This window comes from Theropithecus gelada, chromosome 14 (assembly GCF_003255815.1).
Source record: "Theropithecus gelada isolate Dixy chromosome 14, Tgel_1.0, whole genome shotgun sequence".
NCBI lineage: Eukaryota > Metazoa > Chordata > Mammalia > Primates > Cercopithecidae > Theropithecus > Theropithecus gelada.
The window spans coordinates 66,322,532-66,336,173 of record NC_037682.1 but is presented as its reverse complement, the minus strand read 5'-3'; the positions used below and the strand labels follow the sequence as shown (position 1 = coordinate 66,336,173).

Sequence of the window (13,642 nt, the reverse complement as noted above, 5' to 3'; positions counted from 1 at the left end):
CCAGGGCCACATACCGCAGCATAACTAATAGGCATAGGGCGTCCGTAGGGAACTACCTCGAAGTAGATCTTTTTCTTTTGAGGAAAGGGAGGGCTCGGAGCTGCTGGGAGTCGTAGTCTCGGCGGCGGTCTCCGCTGAGCTCAAAGGAAAGAACTACAACTCCCGTGAAGCAGTGCGCGGACAGCTCGCACAGCCCCTCCTCCCACAACCGGCGCGTGCCCCCAAAAGAAATTGGGGGTCTGCGCGCGCGCTGGGATCTGCAGGGCAAGCGCGAAGGCAGCTTCCTAGTGGTAGCCGTGAGAGCAGATCGAGGAAAGGAGACCCATGGCAAATTAAAAAATAAAAATAACCGTGCACTACTGCCTCACCACCCGGACGTGCTGTAAACCCATGCTACTTCGGAGTCCTGGGGAGCGCGCTCCCGGACTCCAGTCTAGGGCTTCGCGGACTTAAATTAGCAGAGGCGGGAAGGGGCGGGGCCTAGGGCGCGGGGCGGGGCCGTAGGCGGTGCGGGCGGCGGCGGCGGCGGCGGTGGCGGGGCCAGGACCCAGACATCTGGGACTGTTGTTGTTCTCTCGCGGCGGGACCGCCTCAGTCACTTCGCCCAGAGACCCCGACCTGGTCCGCTGGGGAGCAGGCGGCCATAAACCCCCTCTCTCCCGGTTCCCTGACGCCGCAGCAGGAGCTGTTACAAACACCCTGCGATTGGTCTCCAATGCCCTTCAGTGAGGTGGGGACGCCCGGACCCTGGTGAGCGAAGCCCAGGCCACCCCCCACCCCAACTCAGTGTCTTCGCCGGCCCCCGGCCCGTACACCTGTCTGGTCGCCATGGCTGAAAACACAGAGGGGGATCTGAACTCCAACCTGCTCCACGCCCCCTACCACACCGGGGATCCTCAGCTGGACACGGCCATCGGGCAGTGGCTCCGCTGGGATAAGGTGGGTACCTGGTCAGCCCAGCATCCGCCGCCGCCTCCCCCACATAGTCTGCTCTTTCCTATGCCCACCCAGCGCCCCACGGGCTGCAGAGGAGATGGCTCGGGACACCGGGCGGGGGGCAGCGGAGCAGGGCGTTGCCACCCACCTATGCATGGGGTTCCTCCTTCGGTCCGCCAGAGCCGAACATCTGCATCGCTTCCTTCTGCGGTGCTCTCAATTGTAACCTCCCTTCCTCTTCTTTACCCTCTTTCCCTTCAAGTGCTGTCTTCCCTCTTTCTTCCAAAAAAAAAAAAAAAAAAATCATTGTAAGTTATACCCTAAACAACGATTTCCTTTCCCTTTTTCTCCCTTGACTTCCTTCTCCACAAACCTGAAAGTGGTTTCTGGCACCCTTACTGGGCGTTTCTAACCGCTATCTGCTTTAGTTCTGGTCTGGTGTGTTTCCTCCTTCTGTCGCTAGGTAGTCGCTGGTCTTCTATCCTTGGTATTTTCTAGTATCACCTTTTGCTCTTGGGAAAGGCAAGGCGCTTACCTCTTCTTTCTCCTGCTGGCAGCTATTTTCTGGAATTAATCTGTTCAAGGAATCGTGTTTTCCAGGTTTCATATGGTACTCTTAATACAGGATTGTTTTTGCCTTAACCCTTACTTCTCTACCAACACCTCCCCACCCACGCTCCGCCCCCACCTCCAAATTGTTGCGGTAATTAAACCTTATGCGGGCATTTGGGATGGATTTGTGACAATCAGAATTAAAATGCAGCTATCTTACTTGTAAAAGAGGTCCCTGGTGGCTCCAACAAAGGAAGATAATCCAAGCTTTTGCTTTGTCAAGTGCATAAAATACCTTTGTTGAAGTAGAGAAGGCAGCACATTTAAAATGGAATTAATGACACTGAATTAAGGAATTTGTATGGTATTATGTGACATCATGTTGTACAAATGAATTTCCTTAAGGCTTCTCTTTCTGAAAGTTTTGTTTTTACTTTGTTCATTCATTCATTCAGCAAAAAAATATTGAATGCCGAGTGTGTGTTTTAGGTCTTGTTAGACCCAGGAAATACTTGTGAGGAAAATAGAAAGGGTTCCTGCCCTCAACAAGCCTCAGCAGATGAGGAAGACCAACAAATAAGCAGTTACAATGAGGTATTTGGTGTTAACTGGTCATATGTATATTGGACGAATAATTCTTTCTCTACAGTCTAATGCTTCTCAAACCTTAATGTGCTTACAGATCACCTGGGGATCTTTAATACAGATTCTGATTCAGGAGGCGTGGGGTGGGGCCTCGGATTCTGCCTAAGAATGAATTTCCAGGTGATACTAATGCTGCTGGTCTGTGGACCACACTTGGAGTAGCAAAACTTTGTTTTCTTTAGGTGCCAGTTTTAACTATACTTTTCCTAATGAGTCTCCTGATTGATTTTTTTTTTTTTTTTTTTTTAAACAGGGTCTCTCCATGTTGTCCAGGCTGGAGTGCAGTAGCACAATCGTAGCTCACTGCACCCACTGCAGCCTTGAACTCCTGGGCTCAAGTGATCTTTTTGCCTTAGCCTGCTGAGTAGCTGGGACTATAGGCACATGCCACCATGCCCAGCTAATTAAAAAAATAATTTTTTTTTAAAAGAAATGGGGTCGCACTGTGTTGCCCAGGCTTGTCTTGAAATCTGGGCCTCAAGGAATTCTCCCACCTCAGCCTCCCAAAGTGTTGGGATTATAGGTGTGACCCACCTCACCCAGCCCCTGAAAAAGAATGAAGAGAGGTTGGGCACAGTGGCTCACGCTTGTAATGCACTCTGGGAGGCCAAGGCGGGCAGATCATCTGAGGTCAGGAGTTCAAGACCAGCCTGACCAACATAGTGAAACCCTGTCTCTACTAAAAAAAAAAAAAAAAAAAAATTACCCAGGCGAAGTGGCACATGCCTGTAGTCCCAGCTACTCGAAGGCTGAGGCCAGAGAATCACTTGAACCCGGGAAGCGGAGGTTGCAGTGAGCTGAGATTGTTCACTGTACTCTAGCCTGGGTGACAGAGTGAGATTCCATCTCAAAAATAAATAAAGCAAAACAACATAAAATAAAAATAATGAAGATAAAAATTCATCAAAAGTGGAAGATAAATTCTTAATTTGTATTTAAAGTGCCTCTGAATATAAGGCATTGGCTGAAACCTGTGAGAGACAGAAAGATGAAATAGATATGGATCATATCGTTAAAGAACATAGAAGGGAAGGAAAAGCATAAATAATAGGGGCAAGTAATAAGTATCCTTAACAGAGGAATAGATTTAAGTAATTTGTTAATAAATATAATAAATTTCTTCATTGATCCTTTCTTAATAGGAGAGAATATATTTAATGGAGAAATCATATCTACTGTAGATTGATACTATAGAGAAGCTAGACTATGTCTCAGGGCACTGAAATTTAGAGTGCAGAAATGTAAAGATCAGACTCAGCATTTCTTACATTATACATTGATGACATGGGTAGTCTTTTAACATAGAGAGACTGAGTTTAACACCTGATGAATACCTATTTAATTAAAAAAGGAACCAACTGCCACCAATTGACTCAGATGAGGCATATAATCAGTTATAAATTGATTAGAGGTCAATGTGTTACTTGCGTTGGTCACTAAAATTACTAATCTTAGTCTCGGTTGGTGTATTTGAAAAGTCTTTATGAAAAAAATGTTATTTGTGCTTGAACTTTCAGAATTAGTTAAAATTAGACTTGCTAACATAAGGAGAACTATGACAAGCATAGAGATAAATTTTAATGTGTGTATTAAGAACTTTTATTTCTGCTGTTGCTCAGGGTACATAGAAAATTTTGGAAGGATATGTAAAGACCAGGTCATAGAAGGGCTTTAGTATGTTTTGAAGGGCTTAAATACACACAGGTGTGCATGTACATGTTAAAAAGAAAACAATGCAACAAGATGGGCTGTTTATTGGGGCAGTTTGGCGTACTCCACGTAGTTTCTATGGGGTGGCTTTCTGTTGGTAAATTTACAAGTCCAGAATGTGACCTTCCAGTTCCTGAGCCTTCAGCCTAATTTGTTAGCCTACCTTGTCTCAGGATGGACTCACTGTGCTCAATGTCACAGAAACTGATGTCTGAATTCAGAATGTTTTATTAATGTATGGTACAGATGTAATAGCTAAGTAGATTTGTTTCTATTCAGGGCATTTTCTAGATGCACCATAGGAGAAGTCAAAAGAAGATTTTTAGTGGTCATGAAATCAAATCACAGGGAGTCAGATATATGACACAAACATTTAACAGCATCAACCTGTAATAAGTAAATGCACACATCTCCACAATGGGACTATCTTACCACTAGAACCCAAAAGTCCTAGATCAAGGCATTTCTCCTCCAGGCAGTGAACAGATGACTCTACTACAGTGGTCTCTCCTTCTATGCTCTAGGGCTAAGTCACTCACCTCCTTCCTAGTTCTTTTTTTCAGTACTTTCATACATTCTGTCAAATTATAGATAAGTTGTGCTGGCCCAGAAGCCAGGTTCTCTCAATATAATATGTCCTGTTCTTTATGCATTGTTAATATTCTTTTTAAAAGCAGTCCTATATGTAAGATGTTAGGCACTGGCAAAGTGGATGGATCAGTGGCTGGATGGGGAATAGAGCTGGGACATAGGGCAGAGCTGCTCAGCCTGCTATAGCAGCTGCCACAAAGGTGCTGAACTTCCTATATATCGACAGCGATGTGGAGGCAGGAATTGGCCATGGCATTTTAAGAAATAGCAAGTAGAGCACTCTGGTTTCAGAATGTAGGTCTGTGTTGAGAAAGAGTATCATGTAAAGTTCAAGGTAGCACAGGCTTATAAAAAGCCTGAAAATGGAAATAAAATACTTCAATCTAGGCCAGTGATTCAAACATTAGTCTAATGGTAGAAGTTTTTTTCAGTGTCACTCGCATGATTTTCTGTGCCTCGTAATGTAGCCCAGGTAGAAAAGGTGATGAGAGAATTTCCTTTTAAATCATCCTTATGTGATGGGAAATACACCCATGACATTCCTCGACAAAGGTGGTCTACTCCAGGGTCATTGTATGGAGACCCAAAGAAATTGTGGACATTATCTAGTTACGGAGCTTAGATGGGCGCTTGAATCTGCCACCTAGTTCAATCCAATTTTTATAATACTAGTTTATATAACATTTTTTGTTCACATTTTTCTAATACTGAATTTGGCATTTAATCAATGAAGAGTGCAGAACATATACATATGGCTTTATTACTTTTGGGAAATGCTAGTCCTTATTCCTTGAATTTATTTCTGTAGTGTTTCAACTTTGGTAAAATGCTCTAAGTCTCGTTTGCTATTCATAGCAACAGTGTGTTAGGCAGGTAGTAGTTATCCCCATTTTTACAAGTAAAGAAACTTAAGCTCATAAAAGAAAAGTGACTTGCTCAAGGAGATATGGCTTTTAAGTGGTAAAATTGGGACTCAAACTTAGGTCATCTGACTTTTACTGTATTCTTATCACTGTGGTAGACTCCATAAAGCAAATGTTTAATACATGTCAGTGACAACATAAGCTAAGTTTCAAGGCCCTCATTAAAACCATTTTATTGGCTTTTATAAAGCTGGAGGAGGATGTAATATTATGCAGAATAAATTGCCATGGATTTTTTTTTAAAGAGCTGAACAGTTGCTTTGGTCTCCTTGGCAACAGTATTCTCCTTCTGTCCAAGAAATTTAGTACATATAAATGAATATTTGAATTTTTATTTTTAGAATTCAAATTCATTTTTTCTTTTTACTTCCAAATTTCCTACATTTTCTCCTGTTTTCATCATTTTATTTGCAATTTATTTTTTTTTTTGAAGAAATAGATGCTTATGATTTTAAAAAATAGTACAGAAGGGAAAACAATGGAAAACAATGATCCTAACTGCCCCTTCTTTTCCTCAGTTTGCTTAAAGGTCATTTTAAGTTTCTTTTTAGTTATTTTTGTGGTTACCATGAAAAGACCAAGTAATAGACTAGAACCGCTATTTCTTGATGTATTTTAAAGCTTTAGATATTATCTGTCAGATATATCCCTGTGCTGTGAAAAATGGGAATTCACTCACTATTCTCTATGTCTCCTGAATTTTGATAGTTATGCTATTAGCATTAGTCATTTCGAAAGTTTAAACAATATAATTAATGCTAGCAAAGTTTGCAGGACAATAAGTGCAACTAACAAACAGAGCTTCCAATTGGCCATTTTGTTTAAGGGGAGACTGGCAGAAAACATACTCTATATGTGAAAACAGAGAAAACCCATACCAGCTTATATAAGGTACCTAGCGTAGTCAAATACACAGAAACAGAAAACAGAATGTTGGGTACCAGCGGCTAAAAATCTATTGATGTTAAAGCTAACTAACGATCAAACCATAAAAAGGAAATAAGCTGCATGCAAAATAAGTAAAGCAATGGATACAGGAAAAAAACTGAGTTAAGTCAGGGAACACAAGAACTTAATGTTTTTTGATTAAATAAGACAATTATTCCATCAAATAAGGAAATATGCTATGAAAAAGGAACAGGAAACAATAATGAGCTCTTGGAAATTAAGAAAAAAACATTGACACACCACCCCTGCCAAATGCAATAGAAAATATAGAAGTTAAAGTTGAGGAAACAGAGCAAAAGGAAATAGGAAATATGAGGAAGTTGACATGGAGTAACTTCCCCAGAAATCCAATGTAAAGAAATCCTAGATGATAACAGTGTACTGATCCACACTGGGGTTCCAGAAATATGTCTTAAAAAAGAATTCAGCATCTATGCCATAAATAGTAAAAAGCTGGAAGATGTTAGTAATATGGTGAAGATGGCGTGTTATTTCTGGTCAACAACATTAGAAAAAAAAAAGAAGAAAAGAAAAAGCAGTTACCCAAGGAGGGGAAGGAGGGAGGGAGGAGGAAGACAGGAAGAAAGTAGGAAGGGAGGGAGGGAAGGAAAGAATGAAGGACCCAAATAAGCAAGGAAAGACAAAGCTGAGTGAGTTAAGTTGTGGTCTAAAAATGAAGCCAGCTAAAATGGTGCATCATTTTGAACAACTAATTGATGGATCTTAAGGAAAGAAAAACAGATCTCCAGAGCTTTTTCATCATGCTAAACTGAATTTCTGTACCCATTAAATAACTCCCCATTTCTTCGTCCCCTAAGCCTCTAGCAGCCACCATTTTGCTTTCTGTTTCTATGAATTTGACTACTCTACGTACCTCATGTAAGTGGCATCATACAGTATTTGTCTTTCTATGACTAGCTTATTTCACTTAGCATAATGCCTTCATGGTTCATCCATGTTGAAGATGAGATTTCATTTTGATTATAGAACAAAATGTGCATGTTATCAAGTTATTTTGGGTTTGGGCTTATTGCGCTTTGTTTCATGCTACTTTTTGTCCGTGGCAATTGCATCTACTCCTCAGTACCCACTGACCCCTTCCTCCAGTTCTTTTTACATTGTAGGTTTAGTCCTTTTGTTCCTTTACTATCACTGTAATAAGTTCTCAGGGAGGGGAGACAAGTGTTTAAGTCTTTCATCTTGAACCGAAAGTCTTTATACTTTTATTTCTTCAAATTAAAAATGTACTTGAAACTGAAAACAGCTAAGATGTCCTTCAATAGGTGAATGAATAAGCAAACTGTTGCATATCAAATATTATTCAGTGATTAAAACAAATCAGCTGTCAAGCCACGAAAAGAGATGAGCTATCAAGCTGTGAAAAGATGGAGAAACCTTAAATGTAGATTGCTTACTGAAAGAAGATGGTGTGGAAAAACTACATAATGTAGTAACTTTTCCATAGATATATTTGAAAAGGAGTGATTCATATTTGAAAGCCCTTCATGTCTCACCTGACAGTTTTCAAAATAGGTAGACTAGCTACTTCTGTTTGTTATTTGGGGGACTTCTTTGCCCTGTTTTTTTTTGTTTTTTTTTGTTTTTTTTTTTTCTTTCATAAAATCTGTTTATTTAGTTCCTTCAAGTTTTCTACAAGGCCATTAGAAAACCTATTTGGATATGTCTTTGATCTAAAATTATTTTCCTGGCCGGGCGCAGTGGCTCACGCCTGTAATCCTAGCACTTTGGGAGGCTGAGGCAGGCAGATCACCTGAGGTCAGGAGTTCGAGACCAGCCTGGCCAACATGGTGAAACCCCATCTCTGTTAAAAATACAAAAAATTAGCCAGGTGTAGTGGCACTTGCCTGTAATCCCAGCTACCTAGGAGGCTGAGGCAGGAGAATTACTGGAACCCGGGAGGCGGAGGCTGTAGTGAGCTGAGATTGCGCCACTGCACTCCAGCCTGGGTGACAGAGCGAGACTCCATCTCAAAAAAAAAAAAAAAAATTTTTTTAAAGTATTATTCCTATCTGTTCCTCTCCTCTTATTTAAAAAAATCAGAAAGAATGTGGAGAATCTAATAAAAAGAAATTTGTCATTATTTGATTCTTCCAGGCTTTACTTGTGAAACACAGTGAATTAACAAAAGAATATACATCTTATTATATTTCATTAGCTCAGGGTTTTTGTTTTGTATTGTTTTGTAGAGAAACAGGGTCTCACCCTGTCACCTAGGCTAGAGTGCAGTGTGATCATAGCTCACTGCAGCTTCCTGGGCTCAAGTGATCCTTCCACCTCAGTTTCCCAAGTGGCTGGGACTACAGGCACAAGCCACCACACCTGGTTACATTAGCTTGTATTTCAATGATAATCCCTGGATAATCTAAATCAGATTTCTTTCATCCTTCCTTTTGGAGAGACAGCACGATTGGTTTGTTTCGTGGAGAAACCTGTCTTTACCTAATTTATGTCTATTTGGTTTTTTAGAAATATTTTCCCTCAACATAAAAAGTTCATTAGTAATTTAGTGCAGATTTTACTGAAGGAGTATTGTTTTCATTAGTCAACTGCGAGCTGCATTACTACTAATTAGTACTGAGGCTGCTGCCCTCTAGTGTCGGGAGTTAATGGAGAAAATGATCTATGCTGGTGAAGAATAGGCAGGAAGGCAGTGAGATAGTGTTGCCAATCCTCATAGGATCTTTTACACCAAATCATTTAATGAGCAGTGTATCTTACCAAACAAAACAATGGAAATGGCCATATTTAATGCCTTAAAGAGTATGAAGACTATAATATGGTAAATGAAAAATACCATATATCTCTGATTCAAAGACATTTTAATGTCTACCTTGTTAGAAACCTCTTTAATGTAAGTAGTGGTTTTATGTTGTGTTTCTGCTTCAGAATTTTTTCACATCATTTCTCTCTGAAATATTTCATTATTTATATAAGTAAAAATGAGGAAAAAACCTAAATGTCCATGAATAAAGAAATGGTAACATAAACTGGAATACTCTGAAGTGAAAAGAATGTCATGGTTCTATATGTATTAAAAGGACCTCCAAGATATATAGATATAGAGATATAGATACATAGGTATATAAGTTTATATATTTTTTAAATTTTATTTTATCGTAGTAAGAATACTTAACATGAGATGTACCCTCTTAACAGATTTTCCAGTATTCAATACAGTATGGTTAACTGTAGGTACAGTGCTGCATAGCATATCTCTAGAATGTATTCATCTGCAACTTTATGCCCCTTGCATAACAACTCTCCATTCCTCCTTCCCTCCCAGCATCTGGCAACCACCATTCCACTCTTTGATTCTATGAATTTGACTATTTTAGATACCTCATATAAGTGAAATCATGCAGTATTTGCCCCTCTGTGCAAGATATATGTGAAATAAGCAAGTTATAGAACAACATGTACAATATGATGCCATATATATAAAAAAAGAGTTAAAGCAAAACTGTATTTTACAGGTATGTAGATGTGTAGTAAAGGTCTGGAAGAATGTATTACAAACTGTAAGCAGCACCTCTAAAGATAGGGTCTGGGAATGAGAGTAATGGTCAACAATGTCTGTAGCTTTATCTGTGTTATTAGTATTTTTTAAATAAGAGAAATGTGTTAATATAATTCGTAATAATTAAAGTAAAATTTAAAATATAAACAAAAATTAAGTGGTCAACTGTCTGACATTGGCTTTTAAGGGCAATAGGAGTTCAAAGTCAGGAAGATTTTTTATAAGAGGTAGAATTTGAGCTGGGACTTGAAGGGTAAGTAGGATATGAATAGATAACAGATATGGGGGCAGAAAATTTAAAGTGGTCACGGTAGAATAATAAAATGGAAAATGGCACTGATCAGGGAAATGAAACTGAGCAGGAAGCATGCAGAAACAATAAAGAGATTTCTTAAGTATAGCGTGTGTATTGTGCTATGGTGAGTAAGTATAGGTGAAGGAAAACTAGATTTTATGAGTGATCAGGTACCAGACATGGCACTTACTAGATACTTTCATGTAGAAAGTCTCTTAATTCTCCCAGATTGTTTGAGGTAGTTATTTCCATTTTTTAAGCCTACACACAAACCCAGGCTCAGAGAAGTGTAGAGAGAGGGGGCTATTTGAATCCAAGAAGGTTTCAAACTCCTCTGCCCTTTGGGATCTGACCCCAACCTATCTAATTTTTACATTTGATGTAATGAGAATTGAACTCTATTGCTGATTCTTGGCTGATTAATCTGGCTGCAGCATGTAATTAGGATGAGATGGAATGGAGTTGTGGAGGGGATCCTAGAAACTCTCATAGAAATGTAGATACAAAAGTTTTACATAAGGATGTTTGCTTTGTAAGAAAATCAGGAAAAAAAAGCCATGAAGACTTACTAGCAAATTGATCTCTATCTTCTTTTTAAAAAGACAGAAAATGATAGCTCCCATTCTGTTAAATCATATATTTTGCTAACTTTGAATCACATCTTTTAAAAGAAAGATATTAGAATTTAAATTCCCATGTCCACCTCTCTGATTCCATTCTCCTCCCTTCTTCCTTTCCTCAAAGTAACCAAAGCATATCTAGGAATACTAGGGTTTTGTTTGATTTTCTTGTTCAGTTAAAATATCATTTTGTTTTTCACTTAAATGAAGATAACTGTGGGAGGCTGGGTGTGGTGGCTCATGCCTGTAATCCCAGCATTTTGGGAGGCCAGGGCAGGAGGATTGCTTGAGCCCTGGAGTTTGAGACCAGCCTAGGCAAAGTAGGGAGACCTCGTCTCTACAAAAAGTAAATAAAATTAGCTGGGCATGGTGGCATATGCCTATAGTTCCAGCTACTTGGGAGGCTTAGGTGGGAGGCTTGCTTGAGCCCGGGAGGTTGAGGCTGCAGTGAGCTGTGATGGCACCACTGCACTCCAGCCTGGGTGACAGAGTGGGACCCTGCCTCAAAAAAAAAAATTTTTTTTTTTTTTTTTTTTTTTTACAGATATTGCCAAATTGCATTACAGAGAGTGTGCACCAATGTATTCTTCTACCAGCAATATATAAAAGTGCCTGCTTTCTCAAATTCTTGACTCTACAATGCAGTATCAAATATTTGTCTTTGCCATTGTGAAAAATAAAAACCATATTTTATTTTAGCTTTAATTTCCATTTTTCTTATAAGTGAAGTTGTATATTTTCATATACTTAAAAGATACCTGTATTTCCTTTTCTATGAACTGTTTTCATTTCTTTTGCTAGCTTTTCTATCAAGTTATTAATCTTTTCTCCTGTTTTAATGCTAAAGAAATAAGCCTTTGATTGATTTATCGTGTATTACAAATGTTTTTTCTCAGTTTGTCTTTTGAATTTATATATGTAATTTTTATCATATAGAACATAATTATAATTTTATTGACAGCATAGTATTTCACTTGGTAAATATATCATATTTAACCATTTCCTTTTTGCTGGATGTCTTATTCTGATTTTTAAAAACTATTTTGAATAATGCTGAGAGCATCATTTTGCATATAACTTTTTCCCTTAGATTATTTCCGTAACATGTAAAGATGACATATACATATAGAGATATTTAACTTCTGAGAAATGCAGTCAGACCATAATTGTAGCCTAATTTCAGAAGAATATGAAAATTGGGCTTTATTGAAAAAGAAAAAGCATATTATTGTTTCCTTTCTTGGTAGTTTTCATGCTGATGGGCAGGGCTCTTCTGTTGGTAGTATTTTCACCATTCCAAAATATGCATGAAACATCAAGCTATGAATCTTTTATCTGGTATACGGGTATACGTTAAATTAAGCACAAAACTATGGAATCTCAGTTGACAGAAACCTAGATATTATCTTATTTAAGCTCCTACTCAGAATAAAAACATGTTCTGTAGTATCCCAAATAGGTAACTTCCATGCGAGAACATTTCTGGTATAGTGGAGTCTTGTCTTACTTAGGAGTTAGATTCCAAAGTCCATAAATAATGAAAATGGTATAAAATTTTAAAATCACCCTTGTAAACCCTTAAATTGTCCAAGAACTACAAGATACATGATTTCAAGTATCTATCCTTATATAGTAATATATGAGAATATGTTAACATATGTAGTAATGTGCCATATATAATAGAGCACATGCACAAAATACAATTTTAATATTTAGGAGGCAGGGCTAAATACATATAGTGGAGTACATGTAAGTTAAGCGTAATAAAGCCATACTATATAGTGCAGTGTTGTATGGTAGAAAGACTTCGACTTCTAGAAATGACAGATGAGGTAATTTGGACAATCTTCCTCCAACAACTGGAAAAAATAGATAAAATATAGATTTAAAAATCTGTTTGAAGGTGTTATTTAATGTTAGTCAAGAGTTTCCAGTTCAAGATTTCGAAGAAGAAGGAAATTCTAGGCCACAGTCTAGAAGAAGACAGAAATTCAGAGAGCTGAGTTTAGTATTTAGGGCCACTTTTGCCCAGGGCACATTTACTGATCAGGATAGGCAGCTAAGAAGATTGGCAGTCTTTTTGTTGGTCTTGCTAGTATAGAGGGACAAAAATTGGAATCTGGGCCCTATCGCGGGTGGAGACCCTGAGAACACTCTTTAGAAGTCCAAAGGGCTGCCCTGTGAATACTGGTGAACTCAAACACTCCTCGTACAAACTATATTCCAGTTTTGAGTCATTTGGATGGCTTGGAAATTGGATTAAAGTGAACTTAGATTGCTAGTGCTTTCAGATGCCTAAGAAAAGCAAAACAACAAACAAACAAACAACAACAAGTTTCCTGGAGGGAGGTAGCTTCATCTTAGGTTCCAAATTACTCCTACTAATAATATGTTAAATATAATACCTAATAATGTTACAAAAATAATATAAATATAATAGTACAGAGTCAAAGATAACCAGACATATAAGGAAGCAAGTCAACATAAACAAGAACCTGCAAAAACAACAGATAATGCAAACTGACCTGCAAGGGCTCCTATATTTATCAAATGTAGACTTTAAAATAACTAAGACTGTCAAGATCAAGAAGATAAAAAATATTGGCCGGGCGCGGTGGCTCAAGCCTGTAATCCCAGCACTTTGGGAGGCCGAGACGGGCGGATCACAAGGTCAGGAGATCGAGACCATCCTGGCTAACACGGCGAAACCCCGTCTCTACTAAAAACACAAAAAATTAGCCGGGCGAGGTGGCGGCGCCTGTAGTCCCAGCTACTCGGGAGGCTGAGGCAGGAGAATGGCGGGAACCCGGGAGGCGGAGCTTGCAGTGAGCTGAGATCCGGCCACTGCACTCCAGCCTGGGCGACAGAGCGAGACTCCGTCTCA

General features: G+C 39.1%; 1 protein-coding gene across 1 annotated transcript in view; it reads left to right on the top strand.

The window, feature by feature from the left end:
- Positions 1–232: 232 nt before the first annotated feature.
- The window catches only part of PGM2L1 (phosphoglucomutase 2 like 1), a 54,402-nt gene continuing 40,992 nt past the window's right edge, over positions 233–13,642 (top strand). The window contains exon 1 of the mRNA XM_025357096.1: positions 233–939. Within this exon, the coding sequence (XP_025212881.1) occupies positions 829–939 (111 nt within the window). The 5' untranslated portion in view covers positions 233–828. The remainder of the gene's footprint in view (positions 940–13,642) is intronic.